Source organism: Triplophysa rosa, linkage group LG3 (assembly GCF_024868665.1).
Source record: "Triplophysa rosa linkage group LG3, Trosa_1v2, whole genome shotgun sequence".
Classification (NCBI taxonomy): Eukaryota; Metazoa; Chordata; class Actinopteri; order Cypriniformes; family Nemacheilidae; genus Triplophysa; species Triplophysa rosa.
The window spans coordinates 5,526,953-5,553,429 of record NC_079892.1 but is presented as its reverse complement, the minus strand read 5'-3'; the positions used below and the strand labels follow the sequence as shown (position 1 = coordinate 5,553,429).

The 26,477-nt window shown below is 40.8% G+C and overlaps 1 protein-coding gene across 12 annotated transcripts in view; it reads left to right on the top strand.

Annotated features, from left to right (window-relative positions):
- akap13 (A-kinase anchoring protein 13) overlaps positions 1 to 26,477 on the top strand; it is a 72,833-nt gene that overhangs the window by 9,211 nt on the left and 37,145 nt on the right. For 10 of the 12 annotated variants that reach the window (XM_057329272.1, XM_057329271.1, XM_057329275.1 and 7 more), the window contains exons 1-8: positions 3,149 to 3,215; positions 3,317 to 3,360; positions 10,889 to 11,042; positions 12,874 to 13,176; positions 15,939 to 16,122; positions 17,814 to 18,000; positions 18,604 to 20,752; positions 22,334 to 22,404. In XM_057329272.1, coding sequence (XP_057185255.1) covers positions 3,206 to 3,215; positions 3,317 to 3,360; positions 10,889 to 11,042; positions 12,874 to 13,176; positions 15,939 to 16,122; positions 17,814 to 18,000; positions 18,604 to 20,752; positions 22,334 to 22,404 — 3,102 coding nt within the window. In that variant the 5' untranslated portion in view covers positions 3,149 to 3,205. Of the gene's footprint in view, positions 1 to 3,148; positions 3,216 to 3,316; positions 3,361 to 10,888; positions 11,043 to 12,873; positions 13,177 to 15,938; positions 16,123 to 17,813; positions 18,001 to 18,603; positions 20,753 to 22,333; positions 22,405 to 26,477 lie in introns of those variants that run through there. The other 2 variants (XM_057329273.1, XM_057329274.1) reach the window with 2 other exon arrangements.

The window sequence follows — 26,477 nt, the reverse complement described above, 5'->3', positions numbered from 1 at the left end:
GTGTGTGCCTTTCGATGCATGACACGGATTGTTATTCCACCATGTTCCGTTTTGTTTTCTGTATTATGTTCTGTGTGTGTGTGAATGGAGAAAAGCTTGACTTGTTTGCACTACAAAGCTTGTCCAAATTTCCCAAGGGGACGTTCCACTGGGAGAGCAACACATGCTACATCCTGTTCGTGTCACAGGGGCAAGAGAGCCCTTTCGAACGCCCAACCCCCTACAAGCATGCCATTTCGCCAGGGTACCGCAAATGAACGCAAGGTCCTGTTGCATTTTATTGTTCATGCATTCCTGCAGCATGACTCTGGCATGCACATTTAAACCGCATGCCATCGAGCTGCTCGTTTCTGTCTCTAGAGCCAGTGTTGCGTGCTGTGGCTATTTGATTCAAAATCCTATGTCCAGATTGTAATAATAACATATTTCTCAGTAATTTAAAACAAACATAATGCTTCCTTTTTTATTTAAAATAGTCCGTACGCAACCAATAGGATCGCAATACTTTATTTTCCTTCTTAAAACGGAAAGAAAACAAATATTTGTTTCACACGTTAGGTGTTGACCTAACCTGACATGACGAATGAGACGCTGACTAATTCACCTTATCCTGTAATCCTATTGAAAGCTGTGGCTCATTCATGCTACTGGTCTCACATACAGAAAACGTCCACGCTTATCACGGCACAAAAAGAACAGGAAGAACCCTTTGTATTTGTCTGTTTACACACAGTTTCCACACAGTTTTGTCCTCCACTGCCAAATCGTACGTGAAGGCATTCAAGCTTTATTGAGTTTCAGAGAGTCCACAGTTCTAAAAAGATGGGGATGCTGGATTTTGAGTGCCCGGCCGTGTTGACTTAGACTAAACAAATAGGTGTCTGGGCCTGGCTGCTGGGTGAGGCCTACTTGCTGGGGGCTGACTGAAGAATTGTCTTCATATGAGAGATGAACAAGGGCTTATGACATGCACGTTTTTGTTTGTTGACAGGAAATTATGAGTGCTTATGGGTATGCCAAACCAAGTACTTTTGAGTTATACACCTGCTGTGAATATTTTAAGCATCTTGTTGAGGTTTGATCATGTGACTGGAGTGTATTTGTTTAGCGAGAGCTGAAACTGGTGTACAAATTAAATTGAACTAGAAGAACTTGATCATTGATTTTTTAAATTCAATTGATTTTTTGACTTCAAAACCTTCATTTTAATAGTTAATATTTGTAGTGCCTCGACTTAGTTTCATTTGTTGCTAGTGCAACATGTTTATTTTCGTTTACTTGAAGTTTTTGAAATAATATTTAGACCTATCATTTATTTGATTTCAATGAACAAATAATATACATGTATTACTGTCCCTGTCTTGCATTATAATGAAGGTTGGTTGCACTATGAGGTGTCTCAAATACTGATTCCAAATATATTTGAGCAGTGTTTAGTCTTGTCTATTGTTCTGGATATAGTGTGTGGGCTTAGCTCTGGGGGATGAAATCAATGGTTATAATTAGAACCAGCTGATTATCCCTGAACCCCATCCTGTTGAGCTTCAACAGTAGCCCTTTTATTTAGCTAACCGAACTAGAGATCCCGTCTGAGGAGGCCGTGACCCGTCTTATAATGTCCAGCCCCGTCCCCACCCTGCCACCGACCCTCACTCACACTCGCTGTCAATCTGCCATGTTTCAGATTCCCACTTCCTGTCTACCCCCACACCACCCCTGTATAGGATAGTGGGGATTTTTGTAGAAGTTTATGGCTTCTCAAAAAGCCCAAATGTGCTGCTTAAATTTCAGCGGTGCCAGAACGCAGGCCAAGGCACACAAACAACTGCCTTTTCTCAAGCCTCCAGACATGAATCTTTGAGGGTAACCACTGGCTTGCTGACTCTGCTGTGTGCTGGTGCAGCGGGCCCATCCGTGAGGCCTCATATCAAAGCAGTTTCTTAAGCTCAGAGCTTTACGCTGCCTAAAAACCTCAATGTTCTGTCTGGCGGTCCACAGTGCCCCCCCGTCTGGGTGAGTTGTTTCCCCCCTCCCTCTCTCTCCGTCTTTGTAGCTTATTAGTTGGGGTGGGATTTTGGGCAGGGGGTTCTTGGTGAATCAGCATGCATCCCTGAGTGGAAAAAGCAGCAGGTGGGATGTCTGATCTCAGTCAGAGGACAAGGGGAGGTCGGGGGGTTTCGGCACGGTCGGGGGGTTTCGGCACGGTCTGGGAACGCCGCCTGCACGGGAGCAGTAGAGGGGTTCAAGTTAAGTCGCCTGGCAGCGTTTTGCAGAATTGGGGATTAGTTAATTGTCCGGTCTATATCTTCTTATCTCTCTTTCAGAACCCAGTGAACTGCATGTTTGATTTTACTTACAACTTTTAAAGAATTAATTCAAGAATAGCCAACGTGTGCTAGCACAACTATCCAGGATGTCATATTTCCTAAAGCTTCCTCAAAAAAACCAGTAGCGTTATTCTCAGCCAGCATCAAGTTTCTGCTTTTTAAGGAGAACTGAAATTTAGTAACTGTACCTTTACACAAGGTACAGTTTGCTTGCTTGTTAAAGCCTACGATTGTGTGTGCGTGCGTGCGTGCGTGCGTGTGTGTGTTTGCGGTTCCGAGTTATGAGCAGGACCACAGATACCACAAGGACCTTCTAAAGGCTAATACCTCACCAGGGGCAGATAACGGAACAATAGCTGGGGGCGGTTTATCGTCTTCGGTGAACAGAATGGGTGGGGGCGGTGTTGACACGCCAATGTCACTTGTTTCCTAGCCATCACATTAAACTGATTTTGTGTTGGTTGAATTTTCGTCAAACAACTGAGATTTGGGTGGTGTCTAAAGGTTTGAGTGTTGTGGGTGAACGGCTGTGGTTTTGTCTCATGCCTGGGTAACACGTTACACCCTCTTGCAGCTTACAGGTGGGCAGCAAGCTTTGTGGCCAGCCGCAAGATTCCAAAGTGTGGCATGTTCACTGCAGGAAGCAAAAACCGTCTGTTTCTTTACTATTATACACGCTTGTATGCTAAATAGTAATTCGAGAAAAGGATAAAGCTAGAGTTTTATCATTGCAGTTTTGTTCTAACTTGCATGTTCAAAATCAAAGAAATGCTGTAATGGATTTCCTGTTATGCAATAGCAGAAGTAAACATCTTTACAGAAAGAACAGGAGGGGTGAGGGCGAGCATTATGAAAGTAACAAAGCTAATGTTCTGCTAATGGTTTCAGGTTTGTCTGCTATTTCTTTCACAGATGGACAACATTGAGCTATAAATGCATACCAACTTTCTGTAACTTCTCGTTGCTAACATGTTTTTTCTTTTCCACAGTGGCCAGTGCCATGAAACTGAATCCACAGCAAGCTCCGTTGTATGTAAGTATACGTTATAATTCAGATCTCATTTCTCTTTAGAGCTGTTCACCCATTAATCGCATCCAGAATAAATGTTTGCGTTTATAATATGTAACTGTGCATGTTAATGTTGTATGTATAAACACATGCACATACTGTACATGCATATATTTAAGAAACATATATTAAATATAAAAATGATTTAAATTATATATATATAAATATAAATATATACATGTAATTATTTCCTAAATATATACATGTATGTGTACATGTATATGTTTATAAATACAAAATAAATGGGCACAGTGCACATACATATATTATGTAAACGCACTTTTTTATTCTGGATGTGATTAATCCTTGAACTGCCCTATTTCTTTTCTTTTATTTCGTGTCTTGTTAAGTCTACGAGATCTTTTGACAAGACATTGAAGTTGTTTCAGCCCTGTTCGCATACTTGTTGGCCTGTGTCAGCTTGTTCTTGTCTTTGGTCAGGGGGGGTGGATGCTGGGTAATTATGTTTCTCTTTTGTGTATGTACCGAGCTCTCTTTAATTAGATTTGCTTAAACACGAGAAGCCCATGTTTGTCACCAAAATGTATGATTGTGCCACCACAACATTTTCAGAACATGAGTTTACCATAACAAGCCGCACCGTGCGACTTATTCAGGTTGTCGGTTATCCACGGTAACATAAGCATCCTGTCACGAATGTGACGTCATTGACAGTGGCGATCAAAATCGATATAAATGCGTGTGTCACAGAGAAAACTTTTTTTTTAGTTATTTTTAAAAATGTTATAATAAACAGTAAAGGCATATATTCTGTCCAATTAATCCGCATAATGAACTTTAAAGACACAGAGCAGCACATATGCAGCAATGGTTAGCCATATTTGAAGCGCACAGCTGTTCTTCATTTTTGACCTTGGTGCATTTGGCGTGTGTTCCTGTGTGCATAAGCCTGTGTGTGGTTACAGCTTTAGTCCTCCGCTGCTGCACGTGTGGTTTTTTCCATGTTTAGCAGTTGCACCCTGCAGGTGTCTGGCTTGATCAAGCCTTGTGCTGTTTCTTCTCAGTTGAAAGTCATGCGTGAGTATTGACAAGTTTGGATGTGCTATTTCTATCAGGGCTGCACAATGTTGAAGAAAAACGTGATGCACGATGACTTGCAAAATAATGCGATGTGCAAGATGCATTAATTTAGAATATATGAATTATTATTATTATATAATCATCAACATACATGGTTCATATTCTTTTTGGGAAAGGCAGCATCGCTTTCTCAATCTCGCCGATATCTGCATCAATCTTGAACTTGTGCATAACTTCTTAAAATGTAAATGATTCAGACCATTGCGATATGCATGTTTGCGATATTTTAATCATTTCGATATATTTTGCAGCCCTAATTTTATTTATTTACTTATGTTAATGTACATGTAAAGCTTGGAAACAAGGTCAAAAGAAGTAGATCACTTTTTTCACTTTTATTTTAGGGAAGCAATTGAGTTTTATGAAGTAGCTTTATAATATGTCATTTCTTTGTTGTGTCATTCTTTGTTGCATTTATTTTTATTGCACCCAAAATCATATTACATCCTTTTCCCTTCTTTTGGTAATACTGGCATGTTTAAATTTTATACCTAGAAACTTTATTTGCAGCCCTCTTCCTAGTACCTGGCATGCACAAGGTCTGATTACAATGACTAAAGCTGATATAAATTTTTTTGTTGTAGCTATATTTTTAAAAGCTGCAGCTTGAAAGAGATTCATGAACTAGCAGGTGCAGGTACAGCGTGGTTGCTTTAAGAACTGAGAAAATTGAATAAGGGTTAGTTAGGCCTGTTCACCAGATGACACAGGCTAATTTGCTCTTCCTGATTATAAACAGAGGAAAAGGTTATGGGTTTCGAATGCAGCACGGCTTGAAGTTTGTCTGCACAAAGCAATGGTCTAAAATTGTTCTGCTGAATTTGAGCTAAATGTAAAAGAAGCACGGTGGTCTGCACACCGAGGCAGCTTGTTGAGTGTTTGTTGAAAGCACAGGGTGACAAGGCCAGGCACTCCTTCTTTGGCACGCCGACTTGCAAGATCCTGATATGGAACAACAGACAACCGAAGTATCAACAATACTTCTTGAACCGTCATGAGACCCCTTTAGGTTCCAAAAATGCTTACTTAAAAATGAGACCAAAACTTAACTACACGAAAAGTACACAAATTAGATTCTGTTTATTTTAAAATTCACCTAAAAATGAGAATTCAGTCATCATTTATTAGCCCTCATGTCATTTCAAACCTGTATGACTTCTGCAGAACACACAAGTAGATATTTTTAAGAATATTAATAACCAGACCACATAGGTCCTCATTGACTTCCATTGTATGGACACAAAACAATGAGACATTTCTCAAAATATCTTCTTTTGTGTTCCACAGAAGAAAGAGTCATATACGGGTTGTAAACCACATGAGGGAGAACTATGATAAACTCACATTTTTGGTTACAATTTGTTTGATTGAAGGTTGGATAATCTAAACACTTGCAGCAAGTTCACATTCTTCTGATTCAAATCATTCTGGCAAACTATCATTCGTAAACACAGAGGATTTGGTACCTTTGTGCAGACTGCGTGCAAAAGTTACCGGGTTTACAGGCTTTACCGGTGTTACATTTTTATGACAACTCCGTTGAAAAAAATCTATTTAATCTCACACAGACATGGACAGTGGTTCTATCATGTTAGTCTTATCTTATGTGAGTCAAGTCAACTTTATTTATATTGCGCTTTTTACAATTTTCATTGTTACAAAGTAGCTGTACATGAAACATATTGACTATAAGCAAAACATAAAGTTATACAAGTAAAAACAACAAAAGTGAACACACACAGAAAACAGACACGCACACAGGTTCATACACACGTCAGGCCAACAGTGCAAAACAGTATGTAAACGGTGATGAGGAACCCAAAACTCCAATGGAGAAAAGAAACCTCTGAAGAACCCAGGCCCAACCAGGGGATTCCAGTTCCCCTCTGGCAAAACTGCAGCATCTCTACAAGCTCGACAGTGCTTGCACAACTAGGCTAAATAAAAAAGAAAATAAACATAGTAAAAAAGGTAGATAAAAGATTTAATATTATCATTAATAATCTAATAGCAGTTGACATTTTTGTAGCGAGGACTTGACGGGTCGCCGCTTCCCTCTTTCAGCTCTACCACCAAGTCTGGGCATGGACTACATCCTGCTCGTTGTGGAAGCCTTGGAACAATGAGAAAAGACAGCTGAGAGTAGAGTACTGTTCTACACTCTTTGATGCAGCGAGTACATCAGTTGTTATGGGAAGGGTTCCTGGTTCCGGTTGATGTAACTAATGCAGCCTAAACCCTCAGAGGATTTATATTATGGAAGTGTAGTGTATGCAAGGTTAAAAAGATGCGTCTGCACAGTGCAGGGAAGACTATTCCAAAGTATAGGCGCTAGATAGGAAAAGTATCTACCAATGGCACTTGATTTTGAAATTTTAGGTATTACCAACTGACCGGAGCCCTGAGAACGTAGTGAACGTGAAGGACTGTAGTACAAGAGAAGCTCACTCAGGTATTGAGGAGCTAAACCGTGTAGGGCTTTATAGGTAATCAGTAAGATTTTAAAGTTAATGCGTTGCTTAATAGGTAACCAGTGCAATGTCGATAGAAACGGGCTAATATGCTCATACTTTTTAGTTTGTGTACAACTCGAGCTAATGCGTTTTGAACTAGCTGGAGTTTTTGTAATGGGCCCAAAGGACAGCCACCTAATAGTAAGTTACAATAATCTAGTCTTGACATCATGAACGCATGAAAGAGCTTCTCTGCATCTGCTAGTGACAGCATATGATGTAGTTTAGTTATATTCTTAAAATGGAAAAACGCGGTTTTACAGGTGTTGGTGACATGGCTTTCAAATGACAGATTACTATCGAATAAAACGGCAAGTCCTGTGAATTAAACTATACTCACTGGATATAACCAGGGTGATGAATGATCATGCTGCATATGAATGTCACAGGGAGTCTACGGGGTGGTCTTTGTTCACTTTGTTTATGCTTTTGCCTTTGGCACTTTTCCTGCTCTGGCACCTGCTCTCCATATTGGGCTTCCGCGGTCTAAAAGCGTCCCACCACAGGCTTGCGTGTTAGCTATTTAACTGAAAGATATTTACAAGGAGATGTTTCTGAAGCGCTCACATGGCTTTTAATACATAGGAAGGGCTCAAGCTGTGTTTACTGATAGTCTCATTCATAGCCTCTGACAAAGTGTTGGAAAGTCATGGCTTGGGTGCCATTATTGCGACGTAGCGGTCAGATTCCTACGCTTTTTGCACGTCGCTCAGATCAAAGGGGTCACCGTAAATGCTTCTCATGCAATTTGTCAGTCATACGACCTGCCTATAAAAAGCTTCACCCGTACCCTGGGAATCAACCGATAGGAAAACAGGCCTGGTTGTGGCGAAGCGGAATAAAGATTTCTAAAAGATGCATCTTCACATGCTTTTCTGTTTGTCATGGTGAAGTCAGAAATGTGTTTTATGAATTTTAATTTTAAAACAAATTAAAGGTCCAGTGTATGACAATTAGTGGCATCTAGTGGCGAGGTTGTGAATTGCAACCACTGGCTTACTCCACCCCTTTTCGAAGCCCTACGGTGGCTGACACAGAACTAAGATGTCGTCACGTTTTAGCTTTTTAGCCGAAGGAGATAGCGTATTTACGAAACGAGCAGTTTGTCCGCTGTAGAAACAACATGGCGAATTCCATGTCAGGGGACCCACGGTGTATGTAGATAGAAATAGCTCATTCTAAGTTAATGAAAACATAACTCTTCATTATGTAAGATCTTTATTATGTGTATTATTTTGCATTTCTGTCAATAGATCCTCTAAATAATTACACACTGGACCTTAGTTAAAATTAGTATTAGCCCTAGAAATATAAGATGAAACTTATCTTCGGTCTAAAGTTGTCTAGAGCCACCAGGCGTTACTCTCACGATGAGCATTCGGCTCTGACCACTGCGGCAATGGCCGCCATCAGCCAAAAAAAGCAGCTGACTGGCATTTGGCAAGGGTGGCGTGCAGCTCCAGCGGCCCGGCCAATGAAAACAGCCTCCGCTGTGATGTCACGCTCCGCAGGCACTGCATGTCAGGCGAAACTTTGCGGGCTAGCATAGTAGCTAGGTAAATACAGTGTGGGAAGGCCTAGTTTATTACTTTTGGTTTTAGATAGTGTAAACAGTTGTTCTACATAGATGGCCCTGTCACACTCTCAGTATATCAGATTTTAGGGTTTCTGAAAGCTACTTTGCCATTCTTTCTTTGTACTTCCTGTCTCTCTCCATCTGTCTCTGGCTCTCTCGTTCACACACATCCTATAAATAAGTGAGGTAATATAAGACGGAAGGGAGACTGTCTTGTTGTCATGCCTGGCAATTGCTGCTGGTATTAAATGTCGGGTGACAGTGTATTACGAACTATTACAACAGCTATATCTGAACAGCTTGTGCAGACAGCCTGATAGTGTTAAAGGGATAGTTCCCCCACGAAATGGAAATTCTGTCGTCATTTATTCACCCTCAAGTCGTTTCAGACATGTATGGCTTTCTTTCTTTTGCAGAACACAGAAGATATTTTGAAGAATGTTGATAACAGAAAACAGTTGGTGCCCATTTACTTACATTGGATTTATGCCCATACAATAGAGGTGAATGGGGAACAATGGTTTATGTTTACCAACATTATTCAATGGACTTAAAGTCATACAGGTTTATTTTCATCTTGGTGTGAACTATCCGCTTAACTTTGTACTTTTGTGTTTTGTATCTTTGCAGTATCTGCATTTATTTTATATCTATATTATATAACACACACGCACACACACACACGCACACACACGCTTTGGTTGACTATCCCCGTGGGGACAGTCCATAGGCGTAATGTTTTTATACTGTACAAACTGTATATTCTATCCCCTATCCCTAACCCTATCCCTAAACCTAAAGATCATAGAACACTTTTTGCATTTTTAGATTTGTAAAAAATATTGTTCTGTACAATTTATTAGCTTTTTTGCCCCTGGGGACCTCAATTTTGGTCCCCACGGTGACACGAGTCCCCATGTGTTGGTGTGTATTCAGGTTTAGGTCCCCACCGGGATATACAAACATGAACACACACACACACACACTTTGTGAGCTTTTACAGTCATACAGTTATAATTATAAGGGTGGGGAAAGACTAATGACTGTTTATTCCAGCATTTTGTCATATATATAAGCTACTGTCCTGTCCCACTTGCTTTGTAGTGGAACACAAGCGTTTTTTTAATGGACAGGTGCTGATACTTTACGTTTGTGTTCACGGCACACAATGATCCTCTAATGATGATGTATAGGAGTTGATGACCCGTGTTGTGTAATTTTCTGCACCCATGAGGATTAAATGCTATTTTAGGACTGCTTTTAGTCTTTCAAGTGGGAAAATGCTACATTTCTGTCCTTTGCTTTCCTACTAGTTTGAAGTGGATTTTTCTCCTGCAAAACAAAAGGATGCCTTTTTAATCTAATAGTTATAACATAATAAGAGTTCAATGTTGAGAGCAAGATTTCTGATTTCCTTCAAGACGTTTATGGAACATTTATGGGGCAGACATCATCTTCGATATAATGAGGTTTTACTCATTAAAAGAGCAATGTGGAGATTTTAGCAACATCTAGCAGTGAGGTTGTGAATTGCAACCAACGGCTCACTCCACCCAGAGCCATTAAGAGTTCTGCCAACTCCGTTGACTTCAATGGAACAGTTTTTTCACAGCAATGGAGGCTCTCGATAGTTCCCGGAAGTTACTAGTTACGCATGGAGCTGCGACTAAACAGACCAACAGAGGTAAACTTCTAACCCATTTAAAGACGAAACCCATTTAATGAATAAAAAATGAAATAAAGCATTTAAAGAGAAAACATAACTTCCTGGAACTATCTGAAGGCTCCATGAATCACGTGACGCTCCAGCGTTTTGGACTTCCATTGGCAGAACTCTCTCTCTCAATGGCTCTGACTCCACCGCTCACCCCTCCAATTCGAAGCACTACGGTGGCTGTCACAGGACAAAGAGGTTGTCACATTTTCTTTGCTAAAGGAGATACGTATTTACGAAATGCGCTCTGTAGAGAAGTTTGTCCATTTAGGGCTACTGAAGAAACAACATGGTGAATTCCAAAAGGGGATCCGCGGTGTATGTAGATAGAAATAGCTCATTCTAAGGTAATAAAAACATAACGCTTCATTATGTAAGGTCTTTATACACCTCTGAAGACATAGTTATGTATATTATGTTGCATTTCTGTCAATAGATTCTCCTAAATATTATACACAGCACCTTTAAAAAAGGAAGTTTTATGTAGTAATACGTCAAAACATGAAGTGAAACTGTGCCCCTGTATATTACAATTTTCGACAAACTTTTTTAAAAATGTTGTACCTAATCTCTCTCTCACTTGTTTAGGGCGAGTGTCTGCTGACGGTCCAGCTCTGTGAGGAAGAGTGTGTCGAGAACGAAGAGGATGTAGAGTTTTATCTTTTGTTTGCTGGCACCACCCAACGGCACGTTTCCAGCACTTTGAAAATCAGCCATGTCACGCTGCAGGCCGTGTGTCCAGGTCAGCGGTCTCAACGCAAACGTGCACACACACAAACGCACACACTGCAGAATCTTTTCGAGCATAAACTTGCTGGTTTTACAAATCCTGTATATTTCATCGGTTCCTGTTAATTGTTAGCTGCTTCACGGTAACAGATGCTTATTACCTGCAAAGATCGACTCATTTACATTCCAGTCATGCCAGGCCTAGTCCACATATTGCTTGGCACGTCGTTCTTGCCCAATTATTCATCCACGAAATTGTTCCGGTTACCACAGGTCAGCCTCTGTTTGGCTGGACTCTGGGGTTTGTGCTCTTCTAAAAGTCCCAGTGCTGCTTTTAAAGGTTTATATGCTCACACTTCTGTCACAAAACTGCATGCGTCGTAGCTCCTAATGAACACATTCTGGCTTAATGTGTTAATAGGTGAGGGAAAATTTGGCATGGATATAAAATATTTGCTAAAGCAAACATCCCTGTTACTATAGCTTATTCTTGGGTGTTAAACTTTGGTGATCCCACATACGTCTGTGCTGTAGACATAAATAATGAAATGTGGGACTTATTTTATTTTCAAGATTTATTTTCAAGGCATGGACTTTTTTGTATACTTTAGCTATAAAACCCTAAAACACAATAGCCCTCTCATCTGCTATTTATTCGGGATATGAAAAAGCGAATACATTTTACTCGTGGCCCCCGTAAGGTCCCACACAAGGCCGCTGTGGATGTAACGTTATGGAATCCTTCACAGACGTTTGGCACCGGTTTTGTAATCACTACTTCAGCTGTGCACTTAAAGGCTTTTCGGCATTGCATTAAGAGCATATGAAGAATGGTCTGCTATCATCTGCCTCAGGTGCACCGCTGTTGGCCTGCCAGGGCACACATTTAGCCCCCTCTCTCTCTGCTGGAGGTCCACTCTGCTTTGGTTTATTTCAAAACATTCGGTTGTTAAGACGTACTTATCTGCAAAAATGGTGCAATCCCTTTGAACCCAAATGGATGTCTTGCTGAGATGTTTTGGTCATACAAAGGGGGCATGGATGTGATTCCACATCTTGTTTTTTTGCAGAAATCGCACAAACACACATACACACTTGCCCTTGCAATGCGTTGTAGCATTGACGTCTCATGACTGTAGTGAAACAAGACAGACCTCCCTCTTAGTCATTGAAATAAATGTTGTTAATTCAAGAACGTTTCTGGGTAGTTATATTTGTATACTTGACAGATAGTTTCTTTTTAGATTGTGGATGTGCGGCTGCCAAAGTCTTTTATAAAGCAAGATCTATTGTTTTAAATGTGAAGCTGTTTCAAAGACCCTCCCTGTTTGATATCAGAAAACTGACCATTAAAAAGACAGTTGATGTTTATGTTGTAATTGATTTATTGTTAATAAAGGCTTGCTTGTTTTTGTTTGATGAATGCTCCAAAATAAGATTTTGGTGGGTGGTAAAAAAGATAAATTAGTTGACTGCACCAATAGCGGCTACATTTTAGGAAGAGCTTAAAGCTGCAATTCGTAAAAAAATTTTTGTTAACGACAAACAAAATATGTTAATGTATAAGTGTAAGTGTTTTCTCAGTTATTCCAATTGAACAGTAAGCTGTTTCATAATGATTAATATTTTTATATAAAATCATACGGTACAGTTTCACTTGACGAAAAATAGGTATGTAACATATAAGTAACTCGCAATTTTATGTTTCAAACAGGGAGTGGCGATAGAGAGACAAAAGTTACCCATCGCAGCTTTTAAGATTTCTAAAGCGTTTCACAAAAATGTGGATATATGGTACTAAAAGTTATCACGCACACTAAATACTACATACCCCTATCCTACAGCTCATGATTGCAGCGAAACCGTGCGGGTTACGCTGTGCCAGGCTCGGCCGGGGGGCTCAGTTGATCCCGTGGCTGAGGAACGCTTCCAGTTCGTGCAGGACCTCGCCCTGGATATGGCCCAGTTTCTGGTAAACACGGCTGGGAAGAGCGAGGGGGCGTTACTTCTGGACGAGTGTCAGACACCCCTGAAGGAGTGCGAGAGGTTGGATGATACTCTAGCCCTTGCTCTTAAGCATCTGCCCCTACCGCCAGGCTGGAGCGTCCTGGGCACAGACTTTCCCATAGAAACTAGTTTGGGAATGGGTGAGTTGGCATTCATTCATTTTTGCAATATGAATTCTGTTTTTGAAGTTCACTTTAAATTGTAAATGTCTGTTTTGGATGTTACTTCTCTGTTACAAAAGTCTCTGTTGTTGTGATCAACATGGGTAGTTTGGAAACGCTGTTCAGGTGCCACACAGAAAGACTTGCAAATTCTTTATGTAAAGTTTTTTTGCCTTTTTTCATTTTTCATTGTTTGCACGGTTAAGAAAGGTGAGGTGTACCCCAAGGTCTTTGGGTCACTTTGTTTCTGTACTCGTACAGTAAAGTTAAATCTCACACCGTGGGCTTTGTGTCTTCAGCACAAGGCCTTTAGCATGGTTATGTGGGTTGGTTCAGACTGTTAGTCCATTCTAACCTTGTTTTCCTCCTCCTTGTTGTCCTATCGGGCCGGGAACGCTATTTCAGATAATCTTAAAGCAAACATTCCCACCCTAATAAAGTGCTCTTTTTGGCACAGAGCATTTTTACTCAGACTGTTAAATTGGCCCTTGGAGTCGTTTCAAAGTTGACAGCAGATGCCTATGATAAATGCCATGAACACTGGTTGTCACTGACTCGTGATTTGTGTTTCATTGGGATTTTGCAGCAAGGTTCTTGTTAAGAGTTCGTTTTTTTATTTTTGCTATGTCACACTATAGGTGTGTACAGTATATGTATGTATGTGTATATACTGTACATGTGTACAGTATATACATAGACATCTTATTGGATGGAGCAAAACTTAGAGGATGTGCATAACAATACAGTCATTGTGGCCATTTAGTTGCCTGGTAAGCAGACAGGAAGTGAAACTAGTGTTCTGTCAAGTGAAATGATCATAATTAACCTAAGCAAATAATTGAAAATACATCAGCTGATTGTGGCAGTATACAATCATATAGTGCCGTGGGGAGAATTCTGGTCCCTTAAGACCGTGGCGGAAGTCTTTGCATGGCCACATCCTCCCCAGCTGCCATCCGCTGGACAGATATACAAGCTTGTGTATGTTAAGTGTGCTTGAGAGTGTGTGTTGATCCGGCCGATCTGCCACTTTGATGAGAACCACAGCACAGCAAGGAATCATTCATCAGAGCAGCTGATGCGACAGAAGAATGGACCACGTGTCCTATTTCCTATTGTCTTTTAAGCTAAATGTGCCATCCGGGTCCACGTAGGAGGACGGTTAGTTGCGCAGGCGTGGCAAGAACCGGACCATGAGCGGTGAGAGATAAGAGCTAACAAAGGCTCAACAGGCATTGACATCATAATAAGCACAGACTTATCTCTTATAAACAGCCTTGATTTTAAATAACTCGTTCAGTAAAGCATCTAAAAGCTTTGTTCTCTTTTCATGCCGAGTTCAGCACACCGAAATAGCTCCGAGATCACAATAGAGAGTTTTATCTGGTACCTGAGCACATGTTGGTAGCGTTTTGTTTTTCCTGCAGATTAAGATCAAGTTAAAGTAGACCTTTTAGTTTTACATTCCAATCCAAAGTTGTTCTGTATATTTTCATGGTTTGAAAGTGATTGTGGCTCTTTAAAAGAGTGACCAGATCTTGTGTTTCAGTAAAACTGAATTCCTAGCTGACATTTTTGTCTTTCGGGAAGGCCTCGATGTGTAATGAGTCCGGCATTTGTTGCAGCTGGCGCTGAGCTCCCGGACCAACCCTGAAACCGGAGCAGCCCGCGGGCATCTCGCCCAGTGCATCAGTTGGCATTTGCTGGCAACAGTCTTGGCTAAGTGAAATTAAACAGGGCATTAAGTAAAAAAACTTAACTTATAAAGACGCTTTCCACTGCATGAATCTCCAAGACACCACGGAAGATTCCAGCTGGGAATATGCTGGTATTCAGACACGTGGCATGCATTGCAAAACGGTGGAAAAGGTGATGTACCAGGGTATCTTCTTTATAGTAACTATTTAAACTACCTTTATATAACTAATCTATAAATGAACAAGTTTTGGTTAATGTCTGATATTGTGACACTCCTAATGTGTTATACATCTTTGGTGTATAGATATAAATGAATGTATCAAAGGTCAAATTTGGTTACTTGTCACACCACCCTTTTCAATGCAGTGTCTTGTCCGTGTCTGAAATCCTGCCTGTTGTGTCTCGAAGCGTCTGACTGTTTAGTGATCCCGATCTGCTGTCCCATGCTGTGCCAGGTTACACCCCACCAAAGTTCTCCTTTTTTCTTCTCGCTCCGGGCTTCAAATTGGTTGTCAGGTCCTCAGTGGGCCGATAAAACGAGGGCAGTCTCATTCTCAGCCTCTCATTAACCAGCAAGAACAATCCTGCCTCTGTCTCTGTTGCTTTCACGGGGCGCCTCAGTCAAGCTTCCAGAACTTTCTAAAACGGCACGCCGTAATCGCTGTATTTGTGATAAATGCGTTCGAATATGTTTGCGTCTTTCACTCAGTAGCTTTTCGGTCGTCATTGTAAATTATCTACTGAAATGATATTTGCACAAGTTGGTCTTGAGATTCTTTTAACAGGGGTCAAGAGAATTTGGGGGCGGGTATAGTTGGAATGGCTCTCTGTTATTGGTCCATGAGTTGCAGGGGGTGGGAATTTATCTCTGAAGTCCCTATGGAGCAGTGAGTGTGGCACTTTTTAGCAGCGTTTTATCATCATTGCTTATGGAGATTGTTGTTTTTAAAAACACTTCTGTATTAGGGAAGGAGGTTTGTAAGAGCATTACAAATGATGAATTTGTCTTCAGAGGCTTAACTAAACTCCGTTTTCTTCGATAGAACCTGGACCACAAGACACACTTTTGCACTTTGCTGCGAAACGCGGGCTGCGCAAGGTAGCGATCTTTCTTCTCCAGCAACCAGGGGGAAGAGAGGCTCTCCGACTCGCCAACAAACAGGGTCGTACGCCGGCCAGGGTCGCCCAGAAGAGAGGCCACAAACAACTCCAAAAACTGCTCACAGAGTAAGTGCCAAATATCCACAACGCGAACAAACGCACGTTTACAATGACATTCTTAAATGTAGCATCATAAACATTTATCGTCTTCATAATGCAAATGGTCACGGTTTAAAATATTGAAATTTTTACTTCTTAAAAGATTAATGCCATCAAGTGGACGGTTGTTAAAAACAGACTATACCAAACATAACACTGTGACGGGCGTTCTGACCTTTGAAATCTCTTAGACAAATAGAGCTTGGTGAATTTATTGCTGTCTAACTAGATCACAAATGATATTGCTGATTTATTTGCATATTCATCTTTACGAACATTAATGAATTAGATTATTTGAATGTCATCTTTATCGTGAGAATGGGGTGATATTTTGTGGGATGTTGAAATGTGTGTGTGTGTGTGTGTGTGCGTGTGTGTGTGTGTGTCGGGGGGGTTGGTAGGGGTAGATAAGAGTACAGCACAAGGACGAGCCATATGGCTGTGAGCTCTTTGTAAACAGTTAAAGCCCCAATAGCTTTTCCAATCTTACTTTCAAAGCGAGCATTCGTGATCTGAAAAACCAGTTTCAAAGCAAAATCCTGTCTTAAGATTTGCTCTGAAAAATGGCTTTACCTGTGTGTGCACGTGTGTTGTTTACCTTCATCAGCTTCTTCCGGCTCTCATAGTCTGTGCCTGGGATCCCTGCATGGGACAGGTTGCAAAGATTTTTGACACCACAAAGGCACTGTGACAACATTTATAATGTATTATGTATACATGCTTTATAGAAAATCACAGTTTTATTACATTTCGCTATGTTGTATACATTTGGCACTCTTGCAATTGCAAGGTAGACATGATGAAGAGCGTTTGAAAAAGAATAACTCAATCAGCTCTCCATTGTTTAAGAGTCCGTCTTTTTATTGCATCTACCAACTTGCTAATGCTGAGAATTTCACCCAGGGTCGTGAGGCCTGCAAGCTTCTCCTTTTTACTCTGCACTCTTTAGTTTCCTCTTAGTGATGTCACAGGGTTGCTATGGATACCTTAGATACAGAGCAGGTGAAAACAGTCCTCGCTCACCCGTGTGTCGAGCCACCCACCTATATACACACACACACACACACACACACACACACACACACACACACACACACACACACATTTTCCTTTACGAAAGCTTTGTGGGTATTTATTTTTGACATGAGCTGACATGACTTGTATAAAAGGAAGCGCTAAGGTAAGCATAACTAGAGTGTTTTTGACACTTGGAATGCCACAATAAAACCAAGGTACATATATCAAAATACTATGGTATTAGTATCAATTATGTTCACTGTACAAATGTAGTACTTTTGCCTTTAAATGAAATCATGCTTCATTTATCTTCCCCGTGTGAGGAAGAGAAAGCAGAACACATTTTACACTATTGAAAGTGAGTATATTTATTTAATTGTTCTGTCTGAAGGAACAATGAAATTCCTGTTCTCTGAGCTCATCGCAATGTCACGGATGTAAACCTGTTTTAAGATCAGCCGTTGTTTATTGAATGAACAAGTGTTTTTTTCACGCTCTGAATTATCTTTGTACGATGGGTCAACACGGATCAGGATTTGGTATTAATTCACGTCCTCTGTAGGTGTGCTGGGTGTGGCCATGCTGATACAGTGCCTCAAGACTGGGCGTTCTCTCAAGTTTGCTATGTTTGTGTTTGGCAGGGTTGAGAACTTGCCAGAGCTGGAGACGAAAGCGTCCAAGTGGCGTTACCCGGGAGGGAGAGTGCTGCTACACCACCCGAAGGTAAACACCTACACCCTGACACTGGAGGACGTGCCAGGTAGTCCTCCGCCTAACCTTCGGCATGATGTGGAGGAGCTCCAACATCTTATTCGGTCACATCAGAAGGTGAGTCACTGCTGAGTGTTTGGGTGTCTGTGGCAGTTGGTTTGTCTATGGCTGCTGTTTTGATTCTCCAAATTCACCCAAAAAAATCATTTTTTTGAATTTATGCACTCATGTTAATCCAAGCTTTTATTGACCGAGTTACTTCTGTTGAACTCAAAGAGATAAGAAAGATGTTATTTGCATACAATAAAATTGATGACCATAACTGTCAGTGGTTTCTGTTTTTATTGTATGAAAAAGCACAACTTTTATGCTAATTGTCTCCATTAGTATTTCAGAAAGTTGTTATTTGGTTTGGAACTACTTGAGGATGAGTAAATGAGGACAGTGTTTTCATTATTGGATAAACCCCAATGACACTTCCAGTTTTGTGTGATCAGCGGGTATGTTTGCTTTTGAGCTAAGACTCTGCAGGAGGTCGCTATCTGTGACTACAGGAAGTGACTAAAAGCAGATCACAGACTGTTTCTTCTCTCTCTCGCTCCCTCTGTACACACACCCTTGTTCGCTCGATCTGGGTGAATGTTTAATGTCAGTTTTAATGAGGGCTATATGAGGCACGCTGCTTTATTTAATAGCCATGTTTGATCTTTGTTTATTCAGGAAGATTCTCTGGTACAGCCTAAGCCTGCGCTGCTGATTCTTGACAGAGGTTCAAGTCGTAGGACAGAGACTGTTGACTGCTTCAACTCGCTAGACTCTGAACATCAAGAACCTAGTGCAGAACAAGAAACTTGCAAAGCGCTTCTGAACAATCTGGCGGATGGACTGTGCCCTTTTCAGAATGGCACCGGAGATCATGGCCAATCACGAGACAAGGAGGTGGAACCTGACACACCAGCTGTAGGGGATACCGGGAAGGTGTCAGATAAGTGTGCAGAGTGGCGGGCAGAAGCTGATTCTGTGGGTTTCAGTGCCCCTTCCTGTGGAAACCAGGGAGAGGAAGCTGATACAGAGCTCGGCGTAATCAGTGCCAAGCAGGGCGTTGATAAAGGGAACCAAGAGCCCGAAGCTTACCAGAGGAGTTCAGAGACCGACTCTAGCACACAATCTGGCAACCTTGAGTCCTTAGACATGGGCCACGCACAGTCTCAGGATCACAGTTCCCTACCTACGGAAGCTAGTCAGTCCTTACAAAGAGAGGATGGGAGTTTAGATGTTTGTTGGAGAGGGGACTTACCAGAGGAAAAGGAAGGGGAGACAAAGAGCAGCAGCCAGGAAACAGTCTCAAACTCTTTAGCACTTTCTTCCCATGATCCAGAGGAAAATGGTCAGCGTAACGACAAGATCGAGCCTAAACCGGCTGCCAAGGGTTCTTCAGAAAACGGTGAACCTACCTTAATCTCAATTCAGATAAATTCTGACTTTAACTCATTGGTTCAAAACAATAAAAGTGGTGTTGCCGATCCAGTCGATTGCCCAGAGACAGGAAATTGGAACGAACACACCAAAGGCAACTCTGACTCAGTTTCTGGTTTGGTCGCGGATGACGTTAGCATAAAGCAGAACTCTGGATTTAGCATTTCAGAAGTTGATTCTTCGGAGCCAATCAGTCTGCGGCCAAACATGGCACCAGGACCTACTCACAAGGGTGGGCGAGGACTTACGCCTGTTCCTGAGACTTTATCTCTTGAAGGACCATCTGAGGAGCCTTCGGACCACTCTCACGCATCATCTTCAGAAACCACATCAGAATGTCTGGAGACGTTATTGGACAACTTGGAATGTGAAATCAAAACAAAAGCAGGGGGATATGATGGCATCGCTAAGGAAGCATTCCTGTCTGAAGAAATTAAAAAAGTAACTCCTAAAGAAAGACCACAATCTGAACCCTCTGATGAAGCTAGCCGTCTACCCGTTGACTCTGAAACCTTTATCACAACTGATATTCAACAGGGTGCGTCCACAGTATTGTCCACAGAACCTTCTGACGTAATAATAGGAACGACATTAAGAGATAAAGAGGAATTGAAAACAAATGTTGAGCTGAACTCTTTGTCAAAAGAGGTTGAACAGATTCTAGAGGAGCCATCTGGAGATGACACAAATTTAAATGAGATTCATGAGCTGTCAGTTACAGGTCCTGAACTTTCTGCGTTGAATATTGAACAAGAAGAAATGAAGAAACATCAGGAGGAACTTCTAGAGGAAAAGGAAATGGTCTCCACTTCACAGGAAACAATCGGCGATCTTCCTGATCGCTTGGAAACAGCACACGTCAGTGACACCGAATGCAAGGCACACGTCCAGCTTCCAGATCCTTCCTTGGAGGGCGTGAATACAATATCAGATCTTACTGTTGGTGTGAATGACCTAGTTCAAGGTTTAATGGAAAGCGCACACAACCAACCTTCCCAAACCGACGGGGTAGAAATCTCTTATGTGACTTCTGATGGATGCATCGACTTGGCCACCATTTCAAACGAGACGGCTTTCACTGAAGACAGTGCGGATTCTTCTACGGATGCTGTAAGTGATGTAGTTGTGGGGTTGGAGAACGGCTCCACATCTGACCTACACAATCCCTCTTCCTTAACAGCTGAGCTGACTTCCCCTTTGGATATTATTAGTGAATTACATCAGGATTTAGAACACACTTCCTCAGTGGATACAGATATTAGTTTGTCTACAGAACCGCGACCTTCCGATACGACCGAGAGCGTGAGTGGATTACATCAAGATAATATTAAGTGTTTGATGGAGCAGAACGAAACCGCGGAGCAGCATGCGGAGGAACCACATGCAATTGCAGGTAAGGCATATTTGGTTGCATTTCATCTTGGATCATTTTCTGATGTTAGTTATGATTTTTTAGTACTCAGGATTATGTAAATCATTTTAATTCATCTGGTGCTTTGAAGTATTCAAAATCGTAATATTTGAATTAAAAATGTTTATTAAGCACTCTTTATCTTGCTGAAAGCTTTTTGGATCTTTCTGTTACTGTTAATCTGATTCACTTTTTACGTTGTTTTTAACTTATCTTTTCATACACATGGGTGATTCTATAATTGGAGATACATTTTGCATTTCATAAAGTGAAACACTGTCAGACACTACCCTGTCTCTCTCCCTCTTTCCTACATGCGTATCTGTCAATTCTTTTGCACGTCTACCTTGGTAACAGTGTTGAATGTAACAGAACTGACAATTTCAAGCTTTTTAGCCAAAAACTCCACTTGCTAGCATAAATGCTTTGAACACATGGTGTTACTCAAATCATGGTTAAAATAAACGAAATGACCCACAGTGCGGTCAGTGATCAATTCTGTTTTACCTTTGCAAATAAGGTAACAGTGTTGATGTATTAGGCAACAATAAAATCACGATTTTCACCTACATAAGACACTTTATAAAAGAAATATATTAATGTCATGGCCTGAAACATCTTCTGATTATGTGAAGTAACAAATAAAAAATCACCACCCAGACAAAACAAAAACCTGACAAAAAACGACTTCGGACACAAAATGTACCTGCAATTATAGAATCACCCATATACTCTTGTGCATATGTACGAAAAATGTTTGCTATGCGAATTATGTTCTGCGAACAATGTAGAGTCATTAGGTGAATGTTCAGTTTTTGTCTAATGTTATTTTTAGCTAAGGTCACACAAAGCTCTGTGTGCTTTGAGACTTAACACAAAACTGGTATTGACCTCTTAAAAGAAGGAAAAGTCGCTTTCGTCACTTAGGTAAAAGTGTTAATAGGCAGTGTTTGCAAATGGGAATCTTTATTTGTGGTGCACTGTATCCTGGCAACCCAGTGATCTCACCTCTACCTTACATCACAGTATGAAAACAGCTGATAGACTATACATTTGTTTTCCCTAAGTGGTAGACGCCCAGCTCTTTTCCACATGGATGAGAATTTTGCATTGTTCTACTAATAGCGGCTTACCGTATGTGTTATTTATATCACAGTAATGGAGCTGCTGACCTCAGTCGAAAAGAAGAAATATGTCATTTCCTGTTCTCAATATCAATTGCTATTGGGTTGAAAACTTAACAGAGTGATGGAGGTTAACTGTCGTATGATTTGTTTAATCGTCTGTGAATACTTGAGTCAGCAGTTAAGTTAATGAGTTACTGCAACGGCAAATAGATTTTTGGAAGTTTTGATAAAAGTAATGTGATTGAATTTCCATTTGGTTGCTTCTACAGAGATAAAAATCTAGCCACAGTGTTTACACCTTTGTATTACAAAGGTATAGGGAAAAAAGCATAAATAAATGCTTCAGCAATATTTTAGTTACAAATTGCATTTTTACAAATGATGAAAAAACAAAAAGTTAGTTACAATTTTAAAATGTCTTCTGCATTAACAACAGATGGCACTTTAGCAAAAGACGCAGTGGACGGACACCAAGACTCCTCAGCAGATGTCGAAAATTCTGAAGTGGTGAGTAGTTTTTGGCTGTTATCCTCAAACTGCCCCTCTAGTACGTAAATAAATCATAAACATTTCAGACCTCTCTGGATGATTCACTCAGCGTCTGCCTCCAGCCACCCAGATTTCTCAGTAGCTAGGAAGGTAGTGGTTTCCCGAAAGGCTCAGCTGAGTAGAAATTGAAAGATGGTTTCTACCTGACCTTCTGTCGTAAATCTGATTTCTCAGCCTGGCCGGTGCAAACGCTTTAGCTCTCTGACGCAGGTTTGAGTTGGAACTGCTGAACTGTGTCTTGCGGGGTCGAACTGTTAGCTATGGGAATACTGCCATCCTGCAGCTCACATTCGGTTTGTGTGTCTGTGTGTGTGTGTGCTGTCCTTTTCTCATGAAGGAAAGAATAGGTGACATCATCTCCCTAACCGTTTTCCCAGTTGTGTGTCAGTGGGATGATACCAGTGGTGGGAAAACTGTGAGTGCGGAAGGAAAGGAATGGAATGATAGCACTGGAGTTTATATGGGACACCAGGAGTGCTAAAGTAAGATATCAATCTTAGCTGATAAATAAGTTCTCCTGAATTTTCTAAACGTTAGTTCGTCTGTTCTTAATCTTTCGTATTGTTTTCTTTCTGTAGTCGTCAGGTTGGTTTTGAAGCCCCTGAAATGATCGTATTATTGTTCAGGGCGTTAGGGATGGGCAGATTGGATTCTGTTGAATCGGCATCAAACGCAAGGGAAACATGTACACGTCATTGCTAGCATGTCACGGCTGGCATCATCTTTGTTTTGGATATGGCATAGTGGAGCTATGATTGTAAATGATACTGTAGTTTAGCCCAAAATTATGTTTGTCATCATTTACTCATCCTCATGTCATTTTAAACCTGTATGAGTTTCTTTCTTCTGCAGAACACAAAAGAAGATATTTTGAAGAATGTTGGTAGCCAAACAACACTGGCCACCACCGACTTCCATTATATGGACACAAAACACTAAGACATTTCTCATTCAGGTCATACAAGTTATGAATGACATGAGGGTTAATAAATGATGACACAATTTTTATTTCTGGGTAAACTATCCCTTTAAGTGAGAACTTGAGTGTTTTTTTGTAGATATTTCTTTGACTCGTGACTCGGCTATATAAAAAAAAAAACATAAATAAAAAATGTTCCTTTTCACCAACTATTTCATCATTTATACGTCCTGCTAACCTCTCTTATCAACTTAGATTCTTCTGTCTAGATTGCCTTTGAAAACAGGCTACTTTTACACTTATCTGCCGTCTGGCATGCAGACTTGGATCGCATCACGAGGCCGTGTATCTACATTGTCAGCATTTGAAAGAAATTACACTCGGGAACGTTCTATCTGAAGAGCCTCTTGAGATAAGAGCAGGGGCCGCATTCACAGAGCATCCGGGCTTTGACTAACACTGCTGAATTTACTCTGGACAAACATTGGTCAAGATCATCGCAAAACCTAACTGACCCCTCAAAAAAGCCTCGATTGAGCCTCCTGATGTCACTGCCATGAATGACTTGAGACTCAAAAAGCTTTTTGATCACAAGCTTGCTAAGACTGTATATCTTGTGATGTTCAACAGCTAAAATCAACCAATTTGTGCTATGACATTTACAGTATAAGCAGTCATTTACATATGCACATACACATTGGCAGACAATTTTATCCAAATTAACTTTGCTTTCACTAAAGTAGGAGTGCTAGTCTAGGGATAAGAATATCACAGAGACGGGCTCTTTTGAGCCAGGAAGTAACCACCCAGAACACCCTAGCCTAGCAACCACCCAGAACACCCTAGCCTAGCAACCACCTATAACGCCCTAGCTACGGCATAACAATCTTTTGCTACCACCCATAATACCCACCCATTAAAACAGCAATGGGCAAACGTTACGTTTTAGATACAATATATGAATCTATATTTTTGTTTTGCTTTTAATTGTCTTACAAACGTGGCATGATTGTTTTAAATGATTTTCGCAGTTCACAGTTTACATTCTAAATGCTTCTTCTGTAATTCATTAATGTCTTCCTTCAACTCCAGTTTGTTCTGTGGATTGAATACGTGATTGATTTGTGTTGCTCTTTGATTCACAGGGGCTCATTCCTCACATGTTTGTTACCTCTGGAGTTGCTTAAGTTATTTGTCTGAGGGGAAATATTAGCACCTTGAACAGCGACAGTAAAACAGAATTATAGCGGTGTAAAATCTGTCAGCCTTGTCATGCCATTAAGTTCACTGAAAATACGTTTCTCAGCATTTAGTTAGAATATCGCTCATTCAAACATGAACAACATTATATTACGTTTTGACCATAGCTGTGAATTTTAAGGCACGAGATGGGAATCGAACTTGGGTCACCGCATACTTGCTATATGTCAGCGCACCAACCACCAGGCTATTGGCACCGACAAATGTAAACATTTTATGTTAAAGGACTCATTAAATGAGCAAGTTGATATGATTTATTAGGGTCTTCATGAAATGTCTGGAGCATATTTTGCTTAAAAACACTTAATGGCTGTGTAAACAAAACCCGTTACACACACAACGTGAGAGCATAACTAGGTTGCTGTGACAGATTTTTCAGCCTATAAGGACGAATGATTTGAGACGTTTAAAACGAAACTAACCGCAGTGTTCGCCACTGTTGACTAGCAAAACAAACAGCTTGCCACAGCTAAACATGTTAACGCACATAATGTATTAACATACTTTACATACAGCTAAACTCCAAGTGCCCATTTGCCAAATAACATATAAATACAGAGTAAGTTTAACACTGACTTTTAATGTTCTATTTAGCCCGTGACTGACTTAGCTCCCTTCGCTATCATATGCTAGCGTTATCCTCCTATATATAAGGTACATGTACGTCAATTCAGACTGTTGATAAATATGACTTACATCGGCAGCTTTGTCTCGTTCAGTCGGTCTCGATCCCTCTTGAGGAACAACTTTGAAGCTAATCCTGCTTGTACTGTCCCAGGTTGATAAAGCACTCCGGGTTGAAGTGACTCGCGCAAACAAGCAGGTTTTTACTTATGGTTTCTGATGGATTTCCACTAAAAATAAAATAAATCCACTCCTGTCCCTTCCGAGGTTAGGACTCTGTGCAGCGACTACATTGCATGTTGTCCACGAACTTTAGCCATGGCGTCACGTACACCGCTTGTGGAAACAACAATGGTGGCAGTGCCGTGGTTGGAATTGTGTAGATTAAGGGTAATATTATAATAAGAGCCTGCGTCTACATCACATCAGGAACGAAATCTGAACGGTTCAATTTTTCACATGCTTGCAGAGAATGGCTTACCAAAACAAAGTTACCGGGACCTTGTTTTTCACGTTTTCTGGATTGCAAGATTCACCGGGGACCCGATTATAGCACTTAAACACAGAAAAAATGTGACTTTCATCCAATGGGTGCTTTAAGGCTTCTGTACGTTTTCTTGGGTGGTGTATGGAAATGAAAAATAAGGCAACACGATTATTTAGACTTATAATTTTTGCTTAAACAAATGTTTTGTTATATTTGTATTTAAAATGTAATTTTTTTTGTTACATACTCAGCAAGGATTTAACCTACCAGTTCGACATGACACAGCTTACCCCCAACATGGGGTAGATATTTTCTGCGATAGAGATGCTTTGTTCATTTCTGTTCATTTCTGCTTAGTTTCTTGCTGCTTGTTTGTGTTGCGTCTCGAGCTCTCTGGCTCCCTCTTGTGCGAGGATGTAACATAACTTCTTCCAGATGTGCACAGAGCTGTCCATTATGTGTTCGAGAGAGAAACAAGGACGAAAAGCAGAGACTGTGGTCTCCACACAGAAAACTGACATGAAAACTGTAGTCATTCAATGCTGGTGCACTGTGGGAACCTCATTAAAATGTTCACTAAATTCTAACTCTTGAAACTATTAAACCACACAAGTTTCTCTATGCATACTGACCAACATGCAAACATGAATCTGTGGTTTGTCAGAATAAAGGGATGATTTACCTCTTAAGGGCTGGTATGTAAAGCATAATGGAATAGTGTGATATTGACAAAAAGCCAAA